The 24,438-nt window shown below is 36.3% G+C and overlaps 2 protein-coding genes across 3 annotated transcripts; both read right to left on the bottom strand.

The window, feature by feature from the left end:
• Positions 1 to 415: 415 nt before the first annotated feature.
• On the bottom strand, positions 416 to 13,910 carry LOC139984888 (receptor-type tyrosine-protein phosphatase alpha-like). Its single transcript, XM_071999016.1, has 5 exons — positions 13,833 to 13,910; positions 11,399 to 11,527; positions 10,564 to 10,700; positions 5,980 to 6,115; positions 416 to 2,011 (listed from the first exon to the last, which is right to left on the bottom strand). Exons 1-5 carry the CDS (start codon positions 13,860 to 13,862, stop codon positions 1,937 to 1,939), a joined length of 507 nt encoding a protein of 168 aa, XP_071855117.1. The 5' UTR covers positions 13,863 to 13,910; the 3' UTR covers positions 416 to 1,936.
• A 1,579-nt stretch (positions 13,911 to 15,489) lies between these two features.
• Positions 15,490 to 23,406, bottom strand: LOC139984790 (receptor-type tyrosine-protein phosphatase epsilon-like). Of its 2 annotated transcripts, XM_071998833.1 has the most exons (7): positions 23,329 to 23,406; positions 22,768 to 22,999; positions 21,418 to 21,741; positions 20,708 to 20,776; positions 19,947 to 20,240; positions 17,256 to 17,404; positions 16,495 to 16,613 (listed from the first exon to the last, which is right to left on the bottom strand). In XM_071998833.1, the coding sequence occupies exons 2-6, from the start codon at positions 22,829 to 22,831 to the stop codon at positions 17,301 to 17,303; spliced, it is 855 nt and encodes a 284-aa protein (XP_071854934.1). In that variant the 5' UTR covers positions 22,832 to 22,999; positions 23,329 to 23,406; the 3' UTR covers positions 16,495 to 16,613; positions 17,256 to 17,300. The 2 variants fall into 2 exon arrangements, with proteins under 2 accessions (XP_071854942.1, XP_071854934.1); XM_071998841.1 differs by lacking the exons at positions 20,708 to 20,776; positions 21,418 to 21,741; positions 22,768 to 22,999; positions 23,329 to 23,406 and adding exons at positions 15,490 to 15,643; positions 15,983 to 16,111 and having other exon boundaries at positions 16,478 to 16,613; positions 19,947 to 20,136.
• Between the last annotated feature and the right edge of the window lie 1,032 nt (positions 23,407 to 24,438).

The raw sequence follows: 24,438 nt of genomic DNA on the forward strand, positions 1-24,438 counted from the left end.
AGTTTAGGTACCTACCATACTGTAAGCAATCGATATCTCCAGTCAAATATCATTGCAAGTTTGGTTTAATTATCTACCATACCATAAACAATCAATATCTTCTGTCACATATGATTTAAATGTTAAGAAATGCTTTAAACTTTAAATACTTGCAAACAGTATTGGTATGTACTGTCAAGTGTCATGCTTCCTGAATGGACTTAATGGTTATGTTCATTAAAAATATTTACAATTTCCCAGTTTGTAATATATATACAACTTCTTTTCTGAGTATGGATAAGCAGGTAATTGTAGTATATTGTTTATATATATATATATATATATATATATATATATATATATATATATATATATATGTATATATATATATATATATATATATATATATATATATATATATATATATATATATATATATATATTTATAACTATGGAGACAAAAGCAGAGAAATAAGATATGACTAACAATTGACATATAAGGAGTATTAGAAATCATCAAGAATTGATTTTTCTTGTGATTTAAACATATAAGCAGAACTGAGAACCTGTTTTACTTAAGTGCCTTTTTAACAACGTATACAGTAGATATATTAATGACATTGCAAGACTCACAAGAGAAGGGGGAGGGTCTTAGACCATGGTCAACAAGTGACAACAATAGCTCAGCATAATTAAGGGCATAAATCAATTTGTGAAAATATTGTAGGACTCCCCATTGCCTAACATTTCAATCGTCATAGACATTTTCTTAAATACCTAAAGTGAGTTTTAATTGACTCAAATGTCAAATCTGTAACTGAACGTGTACGAAAAGAAATTAATTGGATCTTTTGTATTAATTCTCACATCACCGGCCTCAAAAAAGACTTGGGACCCCTAAACAACTCCCAGTTCCACAAAAATATGTGATCCGTTCTTTCTTCAGTCCTTCATCTGGTTCATGTATAGGCTAGATTTATTTGGTATTAATTCCATCAGTGCCCCTCATACTTATCTAGCATCATACATTCATTATGTTACATTTTGTACTTTTCATTTCGCTGCCAATTATTGCGGAAAAAGGTCCAAGGGGAACCTTTACAAATGTATATATTACAGCAGAACTACTTATTTGTCAATTATGAGTCATATCTTATTTCTATGCTTATGTCTAATAATATTTTCGTTTGGAGTAAACAAGGATTTTCGTTTTATGAATTAAAAATAAAATATATAGTAAAAATTAGCATATATGGCAAAAATACATATATATATATAATAATTTACAAGTAAACAATCTATTTCAGGAGAAAAATGTTTTCATTTACATTTCAGGATCAAATATGTTTGTTTAAAAATTCATTTTGAAATAAAAAATGCAACTCAAATATGTGCTTTACTTTATCAAGGTTTTAATCTATTCTTGGACAGTTGTTGAAACAGACGCCAAGCTCTTTTTTATAAAAAACAATATGAAAAAACTGTTTTTTTAACTGAATTAACAGCTACTGTTAGTACCAGAGTAAGAAACATGATTTATTCATGCACTAACTGATATTCGAATACCATATGGAATGCTGACAAACATCAAACACCAGGTACTACCACACTGTAAAAGTCATAAAACACCATATTACATTGCAAATCCATTGCGACATTACACTTGATAACACTCATTAATTTCAAAAGCTGAAGCTACTTGTTTCCAATATATTTTCATGTATCAAAGGTTACTATTCTTTAAATGTATTTTTCATGATTATAAATTTACAATAACTAGTAGAAAGTTTAGCCTTTAGTATTTAATGTTACAATTCCATTCTGGGTATCAGAAAAGCAAGCTTAAACCAAGAACCTTTCCCGATGTTCTTTGATTGATAGTTAACCTAACTGGTTACTATATAGACCAATGTATTCCCAGCTTTCATGTATCTTTTACTAACTTGGTAAAGGTATGTCAGCTCTGCTTAGATGTTGCCATATGTTGACTCTGGTGAATCCATATATGGAGCTGACAGAGATCGTAATCATCCTGAGAATAATAAATGAAAACATAACCTGTGAGAGAGAATCACCAAAGTTACTGCACACATGTATCATACAACCTATGAAAAACACACCTACCCACAACGGTCATACGATCAATATTTTCAACACCAAGCCATTTAAGTGGTTCTGGTTACTTAAAAAATCACATTCTGTCGTTTTCATCGATTGAATACTGACTTATATTTCCCGTGACGAATCCCAACGAAAGAATGGTAAATTATCAATTTTAGCTCTCACTGTCTCATGTTATACCTCAGAAGGGCATGCAAGAGATATTAAGCAAGATTGCAAAAGAGCATATGCAAACAAATTGTTATGCCTACTACGACCAAGTTGGTAAAGTCATTAAACTGGTGGGTGGTGTGGCTACCATCCATCCAGGCCGACTCCTTTCTCTTTAGGATCCACTTCCGTTACATGGCTAGTGTCAGCGAGAAGCTACTCGGCGAACAAGGTGAGGGTTGGTTCATATAACCAAGGTATAAGTAAAAAGGACAAGAGACCTTAGTAATAATATACGATCTTTTTAAGGAATTTATATACAGCTCACCTCACTGAGTTTGAGAATCATCTCTCTTGTATGTATGTATGTATTTTTTTTTTATTTGAGTAGGTTGCTCTCCATGCACTCCTGTCTTCAGACCGGCACCAATATTAGGGATAACGTTCACGTTGGTGTGTGTGTGGGTGCATGTGAAGAGATAACTATGGCTTCTCACTTTCCAAAGAGATGTTCCATAGTGGGGCTGGGTGGGTTAGCATATATGAGGTAAGTGCGTGGTTACCAAAATCATAAACCAGGTAAGAAGTTTCGGGGAACTTATAACACACAATTACCTCATATAAATATGCATTCATACTAGCAATGTTGGGGAGGTCCTTCCCGAAACACTACTGCTCTACCAAAGGAGCCCTCTGCTGAAACTGTTTGGCAAGTAACATGACACAAAGTATGAGGGAGTTTTCCATGACGCAGCCTTTATGACTTCTCCATTGAGATGTAAGACCTGGCGTTGGCCCCAACGTCAGAAGCTGTTGCCAGTTTTTTGTCTGTTGAGTAGGGCTTGATTAGATTGACAATCCAACTCAACAGAGTCAGTTTGAGGTTGTGGTAAAGGAATATCTTGGTAGGATGAATGGCCTCTGTGGCGTACTGACTGGTTTAATTTTCTATAGGTACCACTTTAGTGCCCTGACTGGACAACAAAGTTTGCCTTCTGTCATTGACGACGATATAGAGGCTAGTGTTGGGAGGAAGATTTCCTCTGGGGTAAATGAGGATGACTGGTTTGCCAGGAACTCTGACTCAGGTGGTAGGTGTAATCCACTCGGTTCAAACCCAATAAATCCCGGTTTGGTCGCCAAGACGTATAGACAGCTTCGTTGCTTTGCTGACGCCGATGTAACAATGAAAGATGTCTAAAATGTGACAAATTCCCATGGTGTAAAGAACTGGTTCAATAGATGGTTTGCAAGTTTTTGAAGTATGTGGTTAATGGACCATGAAGGAGTCAGTTTCTTGAATGGTGGACGACAACTGAATATGCCCTTCAAGACGGGCTAATATTTTGTTAATGCCCACAGTTGTACCGTCTCAGTCCTTGTGAACTGCCGCTATGGCCAATCTCTGCATTTCTTTATTGTGCTAATTTGTTTTCCTTCATGAAAGAGTTGTGTGAAGAAGCCAGCAAATTCTATTGTAGAAGCTTCCATGTGATGGTGAGAGTTAGCGGCAATAGCCCAGCGTAATAGTTAGTTAGTGGCTGCCCACGAGAAGTACTACTTCAATCTCGAGTGGTATATGCTAGTTGTAGTGACCCAGCGGGCATCTGCTGCCAAAGCAGTAATTTCCGGTGGAATTTTATCTGCTTCCATGTATCTCTGGAAATTTTCCACACTGAGATGTAGACTGTGAAAGCCTCTGTAGTGAAGTCGGCATCTCACCTGGACTTGTAGGGGTCCTTCTCGGGATGTTTGAGTGAAAGATCTATGAGTAGACTCTACAGTAGTGGGAAGCAAGTGTGCTTGTGCAACATGGAGCTATCAGTATCATGTCCCTGTATTTTCGTGTAGCCTCACTGGGACCTTGTGTAGAAAGCACCACGGAAGGAACGCGCGAGTCAACAGTTCTGTCCAAGGAAATGAGAGTGTATGTGTTGCCCATGGTTCTAGATTAAGTGTTTAGAGCAGAACAACAGGAGCTTCTCGTTGTCTGAGGTTGCGAATAGATCCAGAGATGGTCACCTGAATTGCCTCTGAATTGCCTGCTTGATGAAAAGTGTGGATGTCTATGTTGTGTTTGTCACACAGTAGAAGGAGGATCCATGTTCTCTGACCTAATAAGAGAGACTTCTCTCCACCTTGGTATTTGATATAAGCCACTGTCGCTGTGGTATCTGATCAAAGAGACTGTGTGGTTCTATGTAACAGTCTGCCCGAGGCAACGTGTCGCTTGGTCAACCAGGTGAGGAACGTTCACCGGATCCTTTGGATTGTACCACTGAAGGTATATCTGTAGTGACTGCATCTGAGGGTTTGCACCTTGATAGGATTCCTTTGTGGTCCGCCATCAGGCCAATCAGTTTGAGCCATGATCTCGCCTTTGAATGTTGTTCGGATAGAAAGTCCTTCGTAAGAAGTCACAGGGCGTCTACCTTTCTTCTGTTGGGAGGACCCAGTCCCTTTTTAGATCTAATAATGCTCCTAGCTACGTGAGGCCTTTGGGTTGGTGTTAGAGATGACTTACTTTCATTTATTAACCAGCCTATGACCATTGAGGAAAAAGAAGTCAAGTCTGTGTCTCTCTATGAGTCAGTCCTCTTCCGATCTTGAGACGAATTTTATTGTCTTATTGTTTTACGTGAGTCAATTTCCATGTGCTGTATTTTAATGTTATATCCATCTTATTCTGTACAACGAGCATTTAATTACCCGTGGCGGGTTTAATAAAGTGAATCTTATCTTATCTTATCTCTTACGATAAACAAGTCGTCGGGTCAATCCTGGGGAGGGATCTCAAAACTGAGTTGCTAAGGACAATCCCAGCCAGGGACCTGTAACTCCGAAGGGGCCTTAAAGACATGTAAGGGTCTTCGCGGGGACATGAATAAACCTTGGGGAATTGAAAATAAATAGCAACACTAACGTATAGTGTTGGTGATAACTCAGAATTCTAAACCCAGATTTTGTTCTTCTATTTGCTAATTATGTACGAAGTCTGACCTAGAAATCGGTATATTTTCCTCCCAAAGCTTTAAGAAAACATCAATCATGCATCTAATCCTTATAGTAACACTTGAATCTGATCCATTAAACATCAAGGAGGGTTTAACGAATCGACCATCAGTGTACGATGAATCAATGTGAATTGAATCAAATGCAAACAAGCCAATATATAAGTATGGGAAATAGCGCTAGTAATTTAACATATCCTAACATGCAATATGTATGGAGATAAAATATAAGGGCCCGAAATGACGTAAACAATGTTGGCTATAAAAGTCATTAAAAAAAAACACGTATGCAAGAATGGTACTTAGCTAAAACTGCACAAAAACGATGTAGGATTATGTTAGCCACATAGAAGGTAAGAATAAAAATTCCCCCGTGTCAAAGACTTATGTTATCAATACAATCAAAATTGGACACATTTTCACGACTTTCCATACCAATGGCCAAGAGAGGATGGAGGAGTTACGGCCTGGAAGGCTGGTAGCCACACCCACTGGTTAACGACTTGACCAATATTAGCATAGTATAAGAGGATAACGCATATGCAGATGAGGTAAGTAAGTCCATGTTAAATTTTAAAGTACAGATATTTAGTTCAGAAATGCTATTAAAACCACTTTACTGTGTCATATAACAATTTCATGTCCTTAAGACTCTGCCCTCATTGACTATGATATATGAAGAGCCTATATACAGATACAACAGCACTGTATAAAATACCTGTGTAGGAATACAATGTTGGTTACTTCCTCTCAGTTGCCTGACTGTACTGAACACATCTACTCTATTCTCTAGTTTCAATCGTTCCATCTCTGATTTGGTTACAAGGAATATGCCAGTTCTTCCAACACCATCACTACAGAAAAGAGAAAAAAAACAAATTTACTTCTTTACATGAGTTTTATGATATTAAATTGCGATTTATTTTGGCAACTAATTTAAGTGTACTTATCATATGTAATAGATTAGCGAGTGCTTAATGATCTCCCCCTGCCTATAGCAAATGCCGCCTGGGTTCCCTGTTTTTGGCCGACAACATGAGAGTTTGATTATCTACTTGAGTGCCAGAGTTGGTAATGCTATCAATGGTGAATGCTCCTCTGCAATAATTCATGATTAAACACACAGTGTAATATTTCAGTGGTTAAGCCAAATTTGCCTTTACACTGGAATGTGGGACCCGTTCACAATTGAGAATGCACCCATACTTTAAGTCTGCAAGGGCGATTACTTCGTTAGTGTGAACGTTCGCGTACCCGCACTTCAAGTCCTTATGCATTCTTAAGAATAATCCTCCTTTCATGGTTTCTTCAATCCCTTTTTATTTCTAAATAAGTTAATGTGAATGGTCGCAAACTTATAGGGACCCGAGGTTTTAGTTATAATATCCGCTATATCCAGTTGCTTTTTAGCGGGTATTTTTGAACGTGCAGTAGACATAAGATTTTTGAAGAGGCCATAATCGGTAGCTTTATGTTTATTTCGATGATTTTGGAATCAGTTGCTACGACGGTTACTAAAAGGATAACACCATTACGTATTGCTTAGCCTAAAATGGGGTTACTTTAGCGTACCGAAGACCTTACAATTGGTCTTTATGCCTTCGATGTTGAATTAGCCTCAAATACGATTATCAGCAGTAAAAACCTGGGTTAACGTCTACTGGTATGTAGTGGTACAGATTAGTTTGAAATTTGAATATATACATTATACTGTTTATGTGCAATGATTGAACGTTATGGCGAAGTTGTGTAAGGAGTAGTACGTACCACATTAGTACAACATATTTGGCAACGGCAAACCACAGAGAAATGTAAACAGCTGGTATGAATTTTTCAGGTCTGCACAGTAAATTAATCTCGCAAGCGGACTTAATACGAAACTCACCCATTCTTAAATGTGAACACGTCATTTTCCTAATTGATAATCCTTCTCGCGGACTTAATATCAACAATAGCCCTAAGTCCTGCTTTTTTTAATGTGAACAAGGCTGTAGTGCTGGCCATTAAAGCACTTGTGTTTATAATCATTGGCGGGGGGGGGGGGGGGGTCAGTTGATGCTATCAAGTAACAAATTATTAATGCTCAAGTGACTTTAAGGAGGACGTTTTTTCTAAAGTCAGACTTGACCATCATGTTGCAATTGAAAAAAAATTCAAAAGTAGTAGAAGACCAAACAGAAACAATATTAATAGACGGCTAGATATATGTAGGAGTGGAAATTTGAGTACCCTAAAATGCCATGAACAATTCTGCTATAAAACAAGCAAAATATCAAACTTCTTTTCTCAACTGCAAATTTTGTGTAACAAATGATTTATACCATTCATATTCCCACCAATGATTTCATCAGTACTGAAATCAGCAAGTGATGTGTAGAGAGCAGCAAATCTGCAAGAGATTTCCATCAGGCTCACGAAAATGAATTCCGCCCACAATCTTTCACCTATAGCATGTGCAAGCACTTAAGACAGCCTAACGGTTAAGCACCCTATATTTACTACAGTGTTTCTCCGTGGCTCTCGTAAGGAAGTCAATTTGAAACCCAATATTGGGTTAGCACTCGAGTTAATTTATAAGGATGAAATTCAACACGAGACAATTAGATTGACAGAGATTTAATTTAAGAGGTTTCTTTCTGCAGTTTCCTGCATTTCATATTTCAAAATCACCATTGACCTAGTCCTGTTGATTCTATAACAGTTGTGCTGTAGTAATATAGATTCTGACAAATATAATAAAACCCTGTGGAACAAGGAAACTGCCAACATTGGCTATGCTGTGCATCCTAGTATTATATGGAGAACAAGGAAGTATAGACATAAGAGCGTATAAACTTGATACGCCCAAAACAAGTTTGGAAATGACAAATCCACATGCATACAGGAAATGAGGAAGGTAACTGTATCAGTTCTCCATGGAAGCTCATCCCGTAAAACAAACATACCTTACTATATCATATATCTTTGGCATTCAACATGGTCACCACGAGGTAGTAAATTCTGCACACATATTGCCATATTGTTATCGGGTAGGCTTATCCGATAGGTAAAATCAATGCAGGTTGGGAGCAAACTCTGCGATAATTGTTTGGTATTTGTAATATAATTATCAATCATGGCTAGTAGTACATAATACATCTAAATAAAGGCTGTCCACAATAAAAGTTCTGGCACTTGCTGAAGCCAAATGCTGCCACACATGAAAACTTTGCCTGCTACATGCCATTTATAAAATAGTATGACAAAACGTTGTCATTTCGTGCCACATGTCTATTCAAGAAATGTGTGAGGATGCCTCTTCCAATCACAATTCAAAGTCATAGTGTCAATAAGGGATTGTAAAGAACAAGATCTCTTAACAAATTACTTCCTCAGTGTTTTTCACAAGGAAGCCTTATGAGCACAACTACAATCATAAAAATATGATTCTTCAATAAATTTCTAGACATTATAATTACTTCTTTCCGCTGGCAGACATGATATTTGACCATTCCTTGCAATCCATTATTTTTTCCAATGTTGGATTGTAGTTTTGCCTAGCATTGACTAATTCCTAGCAACACAATATGATCAACTGTATTAAGATGATCTCTGTTGCTAGGCAGCGGGGTTCAGTGTTACCTTTCAAGATCACTGTCAAAGCAAAACATATGATATGTCGAAATCTGTGTATTTTTGAATGAAATTATAAATCAAATACTGTACTGGCCTTTAGTACTTGCAAATTTTCGTCCAATATCATTGAACTTCATCTGGCAACTGCAGAGGTGTAGATCCGATATTGATGGATTGTTCACATGAGTCGACGGGAAATAACAGCTATTGATTCCATGCATGTTGAAAGTTGCAAACGCAACCTCCCTCTTTTATTGGGGGAGGTTTCTCCACGCGTTCCCAAATGGCTTCCCTAACTCCTCGTTCAAACCACCTCTCTTCACGATCTAGAATGACAACGTCTTTGGGATCAATTTGGTGCCCAGTTGTTTGGGCGTGTGTGTACACCGCTGAATCCGGTTGATTATCGCTTGAACTTGGGCGGCGATTCTGGGCAACACGGGCTTTTATAGACTGTTTTGTTTCACCAACATATGATTCAGGACAGTCTTGTTGTGCACACTTAATCCCATAAACTAGATTAGATTGTTTGTCTCTGGGGGTCTTGTCCTTAAAGTGGACAAGTTTGCCGCGTAGTTTGTTGGTCGGCTTGAATGCGGTGTTTATGTCAAAAAGATTGTACACGTTCTTTACTCTCTCAGAGACACCCAAATAATAGGGGATGGTTATCAACGTTTTGGTTGTTGATTCAGAATCAGGGTTGGCGTTGTTAGAGCACTGGTTTGTATCTGGCTTTTGTTTTTTAGCCTTTTCAAATGCCCAGTTTGGATAACCGCACCTCTTTAGCGCTCCTTCAATGTGATCTTTCTCCGATGGAATGTCACTTTGATCACTGATGATTGTATCGGCTCGGTAGTGGAGGTGCGGATGACGCCAAGCTTATGGATGAGCAGGTGGTGTGACCCAAATTGCAGGTAGTGATCTCTGTGGGTCGGCTTGCGATACACCACCGTGTTAAGTTTGCGTTTAGGATTTATCTGAACAAGGCAATCCAGGAAAGCGAGGTTGTTGTTATGACACTCTTCTTGCGTGAATTTGATGTTGGTGTTAATACTGTTGATGTGCGTGAAAAAGTTATCTTGTTCGTCCTTACTGGTGATAACAAAGGTGTCATCGACGAAACGGAGCCACAACTTCGGGGATACACCTGGATAAGTGTTTAGAGCACGCTGTTCAAATCATTCCATAACAAGATTGGCAATAATTGGAGAAATGGGATTCCACATGGAACAGCCATATAATTGTCTGTAAAACAGCTCATTGTTGGAAAAATAAGTGGTTTCCAGACAGTATTTGATTTATAATTTCATTCACTATACTACAACTGGATGAATCATAACATTCATCAACATCTGTGTATTTTTCTTATAATCCTCTAATGATGTAGAAAGAATATATTACTTTACCTAGGCTGCCATGTTTGGCTTCTAAACTGTTTCAATCCTTCATTCATGACAATAGTTGAGAGCAATATTTCCCCAAATTTTAGGATTGTGGAAGTTTTATTCAAAAACATGCGAAAGGCAGCCTTAAGCAATTGATCCCTAAACTAGCATGGGCATATGAAATTCCAAATCTGTAAAACTTTACTCAGAGCAATGTTATGCGTTGTAAATTTCCAGTCTTTTTACATATCTAGAATACTATGTGTCACTATATAATCCCTCTAATATTATGTAATACTAACATGCAGTGACCAACTGGAAGTCCTTTTGCTGCAATGCCATCTAGTAATGTATCCATTTCATGAATGAGTCTTGTGATATCGAAAAGGTTCTCCTCATCCCAAGACTTCAAGTGCATGCGATGGACTTTCATGACTCTCTGAAACAGAAAGAACATAGGAACCACAACTGAGTGAAGAAGTTTTCCAAATGCATAACTGATTCTCATAGTTTCCTAGAATTAATCAGAGAAATGTTCTTCGCGGAAGAAGGGCAACAGAGGGGTTGTGGGTGTGGGTGTTATTACATAGGTTCTATGGATTGGTTTTGCTAGCTATTTAGTTCATTAACCGTACATCAGAGGTGGAACTCTCCTGTTGCATTTTCTTCAAACTCCTAAAAATTAAATTACCTGAAACTAACAGATGTGGGTTTCAGTTTCTGACAACCTAAATAAACACTGAATACACTTGATTATATAAATGGTACCCTCACTATCCTGGCTGCATAGCAACAACCTGTTATTAGTTATAAGGGATGCAAACTTGTCTGCAGACGATTGACTTATTAACCAGTATATATTTCCCAAAACTAACTTTTCTCAGTCGAAGACTGTTTATGACTCAGACGTTGAGGGTTTAAGTGAAAGACACATCTTATCCATTCAAGTAGACTTTCTTATTCAATATTTACGATATACTATGCTTTTAGTAACTTATTTCAGAAAGCAGTTTCATAGCATTGTTCTTCACCTTAAATGGGGAATATGGATTTATCAAAGATCTAAGAGATAACTTTACAATTTGGATGATTTAAGTGAACAACTATGCGCCACAGGGAATGAATACGTTCAGTTACCTTTTCATAAATGTGAGATATCTTGAACATTCTATGAACATAGAACCCTTTATTCTCTTGAAATGTCAGCTCCAAAGTCATGTGACCAACTTCAAATGGACACGAGTCCGTCCAATACTTGCAGCAACTCTGTAAATGGAAACATCAAAGTAAGATACCATATGATGAATTAAAAACACAAAATAATTCACCACATTATGCTACAATTATTCGATTTAAACTTATTCGATTAGGTCAGCATAGATGTGCTTAATTACTGAGGAAAAAAAGCAAACACATGTACAGCTAGAACAGGATTTGAAACCAGTGACCTCATCACATCAAAAGGTAACTACAGTTTTATCAATAGTTCTAAGCACTAAGGTAAATATATAGAGATTTATCAATAGTTCTAAGCATTAAGGTAACTACAGTTATTTGTTAATATTTCAATGTAGGTAACTACAATGAGTTGTAAAGATTTCTATGCATTTAGGTAACTACAGTGATTTGTCAATATATCTATGCCTTAAGGTAACCATAGCGGTTTGTCAATATTTTTGAACCTTATAGTAACTATTTATGTCATTTAGGTACCAATTAGACTCCATTCTTTACTAAAATCTTTACTGAAATCAACTGGAAGAATAAAAACTAAGGAGTCCTGTATGACAAATGAAATCAACAAGTAAAGTGTTTGGTATCAAATTAAAGAGAGGGGGCAACCGATCATACAGACATGAGGCAATGAATAATGAAACCAAGGATCTTTACATCTATCAATGCATGCAAAGGAGGTAAAATGTAAAGACTTATCATAATAGTGTTCAATGAATACCAATCAGAAACTAAAATTTGCAAAAGAATTAGAAGTATAATTAAAATAAATCCAAAAATAGGAATACTTCTTGGAAAATAATATAAATCTAACATTAACTGAAATATTTTTTCTACATGCCAGCAGAACATTGCAATGATATAAATCAAACATGCAATAGAAAAATGGCTAGTATCCTCTGTCAATATGATGAAACTATGTATTTAAGCCCATGATTGAAACAATAATGTGACTAAAATAGCTGTTATCCTACGCATCTTCACCTAATGAGAAACTAACTACATCTGAGCCACTCTGGAGATAGATGTTACTATGTATTAAAGCCCATGATTGACAATATTTGATTAAATGGCTGTTATCCTACACATCTTTACCTAATGTAAAACTATCTACATCTGAGCCACTCTGGATATATATGGTACTATGTAACCCTTAAAGCCAATGATTGACATATGGGATTAAATGGCTGTTATCCTACACATCTTTACCTAATGCAAAACTAACTACATCTGAGCCAATCTGGAGGAAGATGTAACTATGTATTTAAGCCCATGATTGAGAAAATAATGTGACTAAAATGGCTACTATCCTACATGTCTTTACATAATGTGTAAATAAATACATCTGAGCCATTCTGAAGATAGCTGTAGCATTTAAACATTAAGAATAACATACGTATCATGAAAGAGGAAATTCATCATGCACATGAGACCTTATTAGTTTTCAGTTTTGTTTTTAATTTGAGGAAAAAGTAATTGAACAAAGCTGGCTGTTTGAACAATTGCTACTGGCTTTTAATGCAATTAATATGGTAAATGAACCACTTTCTATAACCATCTTTCATTCATCAGACCTATATTGATTTTGTTTGATAAGGTAAGTTGTATGGAATTAGTTCCCTTGTCATAGCGCATGATCTGTACTTTTTTTCCAATGAAAGTGAAGCTTATTAAGGGTACATTAGTAGCTGTGAAAAGGAAGTAGGATAATTGTTTCACATTTCACGGGCAGAACAAACAATAAGACTCAATTTGATGAACATCTACCATGAAACAACTAGTACGCACCATCACACGCTATATACTGTGGTCTACATCCTGGGGTAATGAAGGGGTCACCCTGGTGAGAGGAATAGAATACGATCGATCAAAAACCATCTGCTATGGTCTACATCATGTGGTAATGAAGGTATTCCCCTGGGGAGAATAATTAGATCACTATCCATCACACACCATCACACATCATCTACTGTGGTCTACTTCCTTGGGTTATGAAGGTACTCCCCTGAAGAGAAAATTATATTACCATCCATAACACACACTATACTATGGTCTACTTCCTGGGGGTAATGAAGGGGTTAACCTGGTGAGAAGAATAGAATACCATCCATCACAATCCATCTGCTATGTTCTACATCCTGTGGTAATGAAGGGGTGCTCCTGGGGAAAAGAACTATATTACCATCCTTAACTTTAACATTTTGTAATTACCAAGGCTTTTCTAACATGAAATGCTTATATGCGAAATTAACCAAATGATCCAAATGATTAATCTACAAAGCTAATATTACAAGAATAGCTTCTCATATTTTAGGATACTTAGTGAAGTTAATTTTACCTCATCCTTTGGATTCAGTGGGTTAAGCATTACAATAAGAGGGCACTTCCATCCATAGATCAGAGACCAGAAATTTTCGACAGTGGCTGGTAATGGAGACTGAGTTGCAATGAAGGCTTCCTTTTTGGTCAAGGACTGGATGAAATATGACAAATATATGTAGTAAGTTAATGCCACTTTTGAACAATAAAACATAATACAAGCTCGATAGAAGCTGTGGAATCAGAGATTAAAGAGGTCAGGTGAAATCATTGAAGTACTATTGCAGCCACCAAATGTTGTGATTAGTAGCTGAGGACTGTTTACAGAATAATTACAGCAATCCTTGATAAATATTCCCCCTGCTATTAAATGAATAAAGCAGAGAGAGATTCCTCAAATAAATCACACCGATCGCTGAAACATTCGTTGCATCCAACAAACAATTATCTCTCACTTTTACTAGTGATTGATATTTACAATTTTTATATAAACAGCTAGCATTTTGTTAAGTTAAATTTTCTTAACTATGTGGGTAACCATTTTGACACTGATGAAGCCGGAAATTCATCGATGCTAATCGTTGATATATTTGCTATTATTACAACATTTGAAATAACTTATTTAAAGAACATTTTAGCATCTCTACACACTTTAATTTTTCCATTTGTACCAGTTAAATATCTTATTGTGAATTATAAAAATATAAAAAGAATCAAGATGATGAAGTTATTGAATTGAAAGGCTTCAAGCATTTAAAACAATTCTGGAATGTTTTTCATCTAAGTCAAAGCATCTATATCAGAAAGCGATGAACAAGCAATTGCAAGGAATTCTTACAGATGTGAAACAGGCATTAATGAAGTTACTTGGCTGGGAATTGCTCTGGCTTTCAATGAAAGGACGCTTTGATTCAATTGCAAAAAAACATGAAATGTAGCAATATGAGTTATCATTCATCAATAACATACGTTAAAGGATAACAAGTGCAGAACTATTAACAACTTAATTTCTGTTTCAACAGCAAACGGAATATTTTGCTGTGAGAGATAATTTAGATAATGACAATGATACCATCTAAAGTACTTGACAACAGTCGTAGTGCCCTAAAGTCATCAACTTTTAGCTCACATTGGTCAACCACTGGAGTCTTGGGTCACCTGTGATCCTTGCATTCTATTGTGACTGAGTTAATGATAAAAATCATCTAACTACAATATCTGCAGATCAAAGGTTGACCTTAGAAGTCCTTAGCTATGCAGATAGACATAACTGACAGAATAAGGGCTTAAGCAAGTATTTCTTGCGGCCAAAATTTGTTAATATTACTGCTATAACATGAAAACCCTTAAGTGACACGTATTCGGGAATGTAAAGTCAAAGCAGCTAGTAAAAGATTGCTCTACAAATCACATATCAGTGTACAAAGCATGTGGTTTGATTACTATGTAGCACAACCCAAAGAGGTTCAGTCTTCTATAGGCACATATAATGAACATTTTACTGACTGGTGTTACTATGGTGTTACATATAATGCGATAAACCTTAGTTCTACTTTCATGAGTATTTAAGCTGTCCATCGTTACATATTTCTAAAGTTTAATATTTCTATTGGGATGTTTGTTGTACTAAAGCTACATCTGAAGCCTGCACCAGTGCCTTAATTGCTAGTGTCTTGTGGATGGAATCTTGCATATCTGTTAGCTCTGGCAGCTCATTCTTCCCATTGTTTTACACTTACCTGGTAACAATGATGGGAATCTGGACTTGTCTGCCTCTTCTGGAAGAACTTCATTAGCTTTCTTCAACCTTTTGTCAAATTTCGCTAAAAGCTGGGATGAAAAAAATGTTAATGCTATAATTTTTCTGGAAACTGGAAAATGAAAATACAGCAAATTATGGTGAACCAGGTTATCAATCTTCCCCTTGCTACAACCAATTAAATTTCCAGACCTCTGACATCTCTTAATGTCTGTCACTATATTGTATAAGTTTTAAATGTTAGAGAAAAAATATGCACTGCATGCTGGTTAAAATAAAACATCATGGATAAAATGAAGAATTAAGAACAATGCAGTTAATGATGAATAAAATGAGAATACAGTGTCTGATCTTTGTTCAAAGTATTATATTTGACTGTTCATGTGCTGAGTGGTGATTTTTGTACTCACAGAATATTCCCTGACAAGTTTCTCCCGGTTGTCATGGATACTAAATGATGCAATATCTTTTGCTGATATCACAGTATCTCCACTCAGATAAAATTCCAAGAGACATTCATGTAGAAATCTGAATTGAGCCTGTCAATAAAGCAATATGCCAACACTATATGATACTAAAATATCGCATATATATATATATATATATATATATATATATATATATATATATATATATATATATATATATATATATATATATATATAAAGATCAAGGCAATAGGTAAAAATTGTATTGTTTATTCACTGAAAGCAACGTATAAATATAAAGTTAAATACATTGCGTATTGTTTGACAATGTGCAAGCTGAGTGGAATCATTAAAGGTGTTCAATTGTTAAGTGGAACTATCTATATATAATTATACAACAAAGGATCAAAGGTAAGGTGAGCCAAGTGTGTGCATGTATGGCTAACTGGATGTAGAGTTGGTTTATAATGTACTCACTGCAGTTTGTACCATCATAATTCGACTCTGTCTCATCTGTTCAACGTAACCAAAGGCATCGATTCTCAATCTGGTCTGGATAACATCCATCAGGCTGTACAGTCCTATGAACGTACCTGTCCTTCCAACACCAGCACTATACCAAACAGAAACACCATGAAAATAAAAATTAATATAATAAGAGGTAGAAGTAAGTGTGCTAAATTCTGGATTCCTGATTGCTGCCAGTGGAGTTGCCACTTTGTATACCCAACCCCAAGAGATCTTGTTTTGTTTCAATATTACATAAGACACCACTCCAGGACCAGCAAACCCTCCTACACATTTACTTTTTCCAGTCGCCACAGTTGCAAATCAAGATCAACCTTGTGATATCGTTGTAATATACATTACCTGCAGAATACCTGGTCTTTTACAGTACACTTGTCATGTTTACAACTGTTGTGTAATATGATGTACCATCAGGCCATCTGTGACGAGGCTATTCATACAACTTTATTAGTTCTTTAAGATGTGCTAATCCCAATTGCAATAACTGCCGTATTGCACTTGTGAGGGGCCCAGGACAGGTTATTTGGGGCACTTTTAAACGATCAGAGACATGTTCTGACAGTGGGCAATTTTCCCTTTCATGGCAAGTGTCAAAATTGTACTTCTTACTAGACTAATGCATAGGTCATTGCAACAATTGGCGATTTTGTACACTGTACACATGTTCCATTGTACCCATTGTACACAATTGGCGATAAAAGAAATACAGAATTAAGCAAACGAATACCTGCAGTGTACCAGAGGGGGACCGTCATATGTTACTTGATACAGTTTAACCTTGTTTGCCAGTCCGATCAAAGGTGTAGCCTGATGTGGGACATCCATGTCTGGCCATGTTTCGAAGTGCCAATTGTTCCCCTGTCTGGTTACACCTGCCTACCAATACATAAGGTTTTAAATAGAATTGAGGTTCTGCTTTCCTACAGGTAAAAGAAGCTTCCTAGTTAGTTATAATGTTACACTCTCAATCGGCCTTCAGTAAAGAAACTGAAAAAGAGAGTACCCCTATTTCTTTTGTATTAAAACTTGGATTGCAAACATGGTATGTAATTTATTCTCAAAGTGATCACTGTTAGTTCTTTCACGAAAACAAAGCAGAGTTATAGTTAAGCTCTACATGCAGAGAGCATGTTGTTTAATGTGCTACATACAGTTCATAGTAGGCTTTTATAGCAGGAGGAGGTATTAATCTACTAATCACAAAAAACTGGTGTAACTATGTAACTGGTTATCATACACACCCACCCATATATATATATATATATATATATATTTATATATATTGAGTTGTCTGATGATCGCTCAACGCTTGAAACTCTGAGTTACAACTACTAGTGTTCCACTAGTCTCAACTAGTCCAACATATATATATATATATATATATATATATATATATATATATATATATATATATATATATATATATATCAGTCGCGTATCCAGGATCTAACCCGGGGGGGGGGGGGCGAATTACCATCTAAGCGGAGCGCCACCATCGGTTGGCGCGGAGCGTTCACGAAAATTTCTGGTTTTGATACCCCCCAGATCATCGGAAATGGCACTTCTCGGGCTTGAAAATGACCAACCAGATGTACACTTTTGCCTGAGAACCAAGTATTTCCCAAAATTTTTTTTTTTCCATCCATAACCTTTTTGAAGATTGTAACCAGTCACACTTCATGTTCGACCTCATTGCATGTCCTATGGATCATTGCTTTTGTAGGTGATTCTACGTCACGGCCCACAATATCCGAAAGCCCCACTTTTGAAGGTTTTAAGCCCATTATTTCTTGAGAATTTGAAAATTCACATTTCTCGTGAATAAAAATCACTTCAAAACATACCCATAATGTTGCACAAAATTAAATCTATGGACAACCAATATAGAAAAACCCTCTTCAACCCCTAATAGACAGGTCAAAATTGCACGAGTAGAAGAAAGGGCTGCAACCCCCCCCCCCCCGCAACCAATTTTTTTTCCATTTTTGGGGGGCACCTACTGAAAGAAAAATACATAGCAATGAATAGCTTAAAAATTACCTCCTTGGGATTTCAAATAAAGTTCTAAGCTTGGCCGACATTACTACTGTAAAAGAGAGTTTTGACATAAATGGATGCTGTAAATGAATGCTTTTTCTCCATCTACATAAGACATTTGGTTGTTTACATTAGCATCCGGCGGTATACTGTGCAACTTTCACGGACCGTGCGGAACACGATGCCATGCAATGTAATGACCGATGCTTGCTTATATGATATTGGCATCGAGATGTTGAACGCGCGCTTCGCGCGCGAAAAATTTCGGTTTTTTTTTCGAGCAAGTCGTTACAGCCCCAAATCCAATTGGGCTCCTACGCCTTTGACTACACACATAGACAGTTTTTTGAGGCTGTTCATCGTGGAACATCATGATATGATTGAAATGCATGATCCACGATGAACATCATGATATGATGTTGTATCTGCTCTTTGCTTTACAAATTCGAACAGGCGTGTAGCGAGTATTTGCCAAGGAAGTGGCGAAGCTTGTAGGCAAACTATCTAAGCGAAGCGCCACCATGGGTTGGCGCGAAGCGTACAATAAAAATTTTGGCCGAAAATGCCTCCCAGATCGCTGGAAATGACACTTCCCAGGCCTTGTAAGTTGCATCTAAGCATTGTCTATTTTGAAATTACTAGCGATGTCATAAAGAAAATTTGCTCGGGGGGGGGGGGCGGTCGTCCCCTTCCCGAAATGCGTCATGTTCTTCGACGACTCGGTCGAGTTCAAGACCAGCCACAGTTGGTTCCATATAGAACAATTATACTACAATTTGTACAGTTGTTTAAGGCGTCCATACACACACAGACGTTATGATAGACCATAAATAGTATTTATATAGATACATTAGTGAGAGAGGAAAAGTGGAAACGTCAAAAATGGAGTTGTCGGTGTAAGGGGTAGAGTGAGGCGCACACCCCCTCCGTAATCCTTGATCTGTCACTGGCTACCCTGTGTATATAATAGGGATCAGCGCTTTAACTATGACTGTTCCTCTTTCTCTTCCCGAGGTCTTGGCTCTCTTCTACTCCCTCCTTTTCTTTTTCTCTTTTTTTTCTTTTTGTTTTCCCTTCCTTTCTCTCCTCCTTTTCTTTTTTTCCCCCTCCTTTTCCCTTTTTTCTTCTTTTTTTTTTCTCTCCCCTTTTCCTTACCCGGGGTATATATATATATATATATATATATATATATATATAATATATATATGTGTGTGTGTATATATATATATATATATATATATATATATATATATATATATATATATATATATATATATATATACATAAATATATACTCGATACCTCTTAAGCCGTTAGGGTTAATTAATCATGAAAGGTGTCTGCAGCTATTTATATTTGGGTCAAAAACAAATGTTCTTACTGCCTTTATTGCAGGCTGGTGAGTCTGTATGTTCACGTGGATATCCTTCTCCTCCATAGCCTTCTCTTACAACTGCAATACTAAAATTGTAGAGTGTACATTCGATCAAGTTCTCAAATTGATAAAAATGGGTTTCCATAGATGCGTTGTGTTTCACATTTTCACCACGTTGCCATTGACTAGATGACGTGTTCTTGTGGTAAAGAACATAGGCTATGATTGGAGGAATGCCTTGGTCTCTGTCAATAGTCCACGTATCCCACTGAGTAGTTAATGTTTCACAGAAGAGAATCACTGAGAATAAGAATAGGAAAGAAAACGAACAATGAAGAAAATAAGACTATGGGCATGAACTTGACAATCTATCACTTTTTTTTTGATAGACATGAGAGTTTCTTGCGATCTGATAAAAACAAAATATTTTTACTTTGATTAACCATTGAACCAACATTTGTAAGGCTGAAATGTGCTTATGGACAATCTTTTCAGTAATATAAATAAAAACATACGCCCCCTCGTCGAGAAATTGTTATTAACACGAGGGCAAAATATTTGAGACGACTTCAAAAATGTGCATGTAAATACATGGATATGCCTATTTTACAAATTAACATCACTAGTCAATGTTCAATGTGTTTGTTTATTATCCAAAATACTCATAATAAGAACTTAAGTAACTGAAACAATTCGCTTTAAATGAGATGTATCTGTCCAACGACTTCATAAATACATGTGATACTATAATTGTTTTAATACTATACCGTCCAAGTCACATTTATAAGCTCCTGTTGGTCCCCAGCTATAGGCATTAGTTGGTGTGATGCCCGGATCTGTGAATATATAACGAAGTTGCTGCAAAACAGATCATGACATTATTTTCTTAACAAGATAAGTAATGGATTTGAATCCTTAAACGGACCAATAAGTGGAATGAAATATTTACATATTCTACCATGTTGCTTGTATTACACACGTACACGTGTTAGTCTATATACACAGCTGATAAGTATTATATACGCAAATGGTATGAAGACTTGTGTCTAATTCACCTTTAAAGCGATAAAGAAATATCCTATGAGTATACAGTTGATGAGAAAATGTCTAATGGTCATAAAACCACAAGCCCCTAATATAGGTGTAGTATTTCAAATTGTCGTTTAAGTCACGTAAGCTTTATCGTGATTAACATAGATCAAACCAATAATCCTCTCTGCAACCAATGTAGTGACCATGGATTGAATAAAAGCTAGAATCATAGAAAGGGTGGGACTTCAATCAATGTGTTTGTCTAGTATTTGTATCTTGTTGTATCTGTTTTTCTATTTGTTAATATTATATTTTAAGATCGAAAACTCTGTAACAGTGTCATTGTTATTCTTTTGACGTCCTCTTCACATGCTTCCACCATTAATGACAATTACCGTATTTATTTTAATAACTTGTTCTACATTGAACTTCTATATTTCTTTACCGCGGCAGTATGTTTTAGTCCTAATTAAGACTGGACCCGGTGTTCCATCTCCATTAGGCCCTCCTCTCACAGCTGTAACTCTGAAGTCATATTCTGTGTCTGGTTCAAATGGTGTCATCATCACAGAATACATTTCTTGGTCGTCGCTCGCATTAACTGTGATAAAGGTACTCGGCCAGTCTTCGCTCTCCGACTCCTTGGTAAATAATCTATATTCAACCACCGGAGGAGTCCCAATGACGCCATCCCATGGAGGCCAATTAACTGTTAGTGAATCTGAGCTGACATGAATGACTGTTGGAGCGGCTTGGTACTCTGGAAGTCCTAGACAAGTTATTATGTAAAATATGAAAGATACTACAAAAAAACAATAGTAGTAAAGTAAACAATATATATATATATATATATATTTATTTATTTATATATATCGTGCTACTAGAAGTCCACGACTAAAGAAATTTTAACGTTTTGATAAGAATTAATTACTATCAATTGTTATGCATAGGTATGTGTGCTAAGAAGTTTCTGTTTGCAATCCATTTTCTGTAGAAAGTGAAGAATGTTAAAAATTGTACAAACATTGGTTTAAACAGATAAACGGTTCCTCAAATTAACCAACTGTTATAAGACGTTCATGAATTGATTGAATGATACTGGTAGCAACAATAAACCGACAATTGGAACGTATTATTATATTTGTTGATAATGAGTTTTATTCAAATATTTGGACCGTACAATAAAGCTTGATCAAATTATATCAGGACAACATAAATATAAGCATTTGCTAAACTTTAGCGATGATGTAAGCTATTTATCAAGGTGGTTCAAATTCAATGCAACAAGTGAATGCTTAAATAATACAAAACATATAGATAAGCCAAATGAATGTAACATACATATATACACCTTAGCATATCATCTGTCATCCTGCGTTGTTGAAACATCATATTTTTGGCTATTACACGGAGATAATTATCTCTAAGAAAAACGTTACTTTTCTATTGTTGTGCCCTGGTGGTACAGGTATCGTTACGTTAATAATCTCAATATTTTCAAATTTGATCCATGTAAAAATACAAAGTTTGTATCAAGGGTGATGCAATGTGTACAATACAAACACCAAACTAGTCCTTTAATTCGCACGTTCTCATTCTTTATCATACGGATGCTCGCAGCATAAATTTGATCAGCGCGTAAGAGTCATTATAACGTAGTCACGTTGAAGAATGAAAAGCGTTATCCTATCTGTTTTATAAAAATCCTAATATATAAATTATGGCATATGATGTAAAGCTCGGTTATTCAATATAACACATAAAAATTAGAAAGTTATAAGATTAACAAATATACTTGGAACATAGTAGTAAATTTCATCACTGCTAGAACTTTCACCTCCACTTGTTGCCAGCGTCATTTGGATGCTGTAATTCCCTTCTGACTTGAGATCAGTGAGCGTCAATGAGGTATTTGAACGATCTGTTATGGTAAATTTGCCTTCGTGTAGTGTTTCCAAGTTAATTGATGCATAGAATATAGTTAACACAGTCACACCAGAACTACATGATATGTCATCAGTGGGAACCTAGGAAAACAGAACGGATTAAAATACAATTACAAGTGTAAAACATTAAGTGTTCTTATGCTTTTGGACAATCAAATCCAGCGAGATAAGCTGCCACCTTGTTTACCAAAGCATAATATGAAAAAGGGCAGCCAACTTTTCTGCATAATTTCCCCTTGAAAGAACGTTCATTAATGGCTTCGTATCAACTATAAGGTTTAATAAATACAGGAATGTTACCGAATAATATAATAATCGACAAAACTGTAGCCATTTCCAATAGTGTTGGCATTCAGTTAAAATGAAGAACTTGACAATATCTCGGAGAATGAAAATATAAAAATTCAAACCTTCTAAGATATTTTCACATTTTCCTGATCTTCTCCATCGACTTCTGCAATATCATTCATTGGGCTAGCCTCAGGAACTTGTGTTAATATGAAATAATGAAAATTAAATTCTAGTTATAAAAGGCAACGTCAATTGAAGATGGATGTAATTAAATGCTTAAGGTGAAGCTCTCCATGGTGTATGATAACTAACGTATGGGGTTAATGGTAAGCCAGTTTTGCTTTAAACAAGAATAAACGTGTCTCGCGGTAAGATGCACATTGAATCTGGTTTCTTTGCTTGATAAAGTTCGGGTAATATGTGGATGAAGAGATTGAGTTTTACTAGTTGTTATCATTTCGTTCAAGATGTGTTATTTAATGTACAAAACACAGCCACAAAAATCTCTAATTCATAGTTTGACCTGTATATACAATAGTCAATTAATGATGAAACGTTAAAACTATTGCAAATAGATGAACCACACTTGGGCAAACCCTAAAAATTATGTTTAACAGTTTAACGCAAGCGCCAAAGTTACACTGCGACGGACTTAGAGTCAACTCTGGAAGCTCCGGAGGCACACAGGCTTTTGAAGACCATCCTCCAGAAGTCAGCGAAAAGAGAGGAGACCAGAGTGTCACCTTATAAAAGGTAGAAATAGGAGTGTGCTCGAGAAAAACGGCCCTTTTTAGGGCCAACAAATTTTTCCAGAAAGAGCTACTTTCCTCTCCTCCAACATGCAAAATGTACTTTCTCTCTCTCAACCTCTCTCATCGTCATCTAAAAGACGCAAATATGTCCGATCAGTGAAAGCTAATAAAAGCTCCGAAAAATTCCGCACCACCAACAGGGAGCTACAGACTATACGTAGTCACTCAAAAGCCCAAAATCTTCGAAAAGAAGCAGAAACACTAAAGAAGTTCGTAAAGAACCTATCAGACAGAAACATGTCCAATATAGAGTTTATTGCGCTGGGAAAAGGTCTGAAGTTCATAGCAACTCCAGTAAAACCTAAACGAAGTGATCTTCTCAAGTCTTTAAAAGACCTAAAATGAAAAATGAGAATCCGCTTCATCATGCAGAATAAACTGCAAAAAAAAATTACAAAATTCCGTCTACCCTTTACA

This window comes from Apostichopus japonicus, chromosome 2, assembly GCF_037975245.1.
Source record: "Apostichopus japonicus isolate 1M-3 chromosome 2, ASM3797524v1, whole genome shotgun sequence".
In the NCBI taxonomy this organism is placed as follows: domain Eukaryota; kingdom Metazoa; phylum Echinodermata; class Holothuroidea; order Aspidochirotida; family Stichopodidae; genus Apostichopus; species Apostichopus japonicus.

Bases quoted from the DNA above. Each gene is read 5' to 3' on its own strand.
- LOC139984790 (XM_071998833.1), bottom strand. From the start codon at position 22,831: ATGACGCTGGCAACAAGTGGAGGTGAAAGTTCTAGCAGTGATGAAATT. The intron at 20,777-21,417 runs GTAAAGAAATAT...ATATATTCACAG, and splicing joins GACTAAAACATACTGCCGCG to ATCCGGGCATCACACCAACT. The intron at 20,241-20,707 runs GTATAGTATTAA...TCTTATTCTCAG, and splicing joins TTATAAATGTGACTTGGACG to TGATTCTCTTCTGTGAAACA.
- LOC139984888 (XM_071999016.1), bottom strand. From the start codon at position 13,862: ATGCTTAACCCACTGAATCCAAAGGATGAG. The intron at 11,528-13,832 runs GTAAAATTAACT...TTCCATTTACAG, and splicing joins CACTGAATCCAAAGGATGAG to AGTTGCTGCAAGTATTGGAC. The intron at 10,701-11,398 runs GTAACTGAACGT...TTTCTGTTTCAG, and splicing joins TATCTCACATTTATGAAAAG to AGAGTCATGAAAGTCCATCG.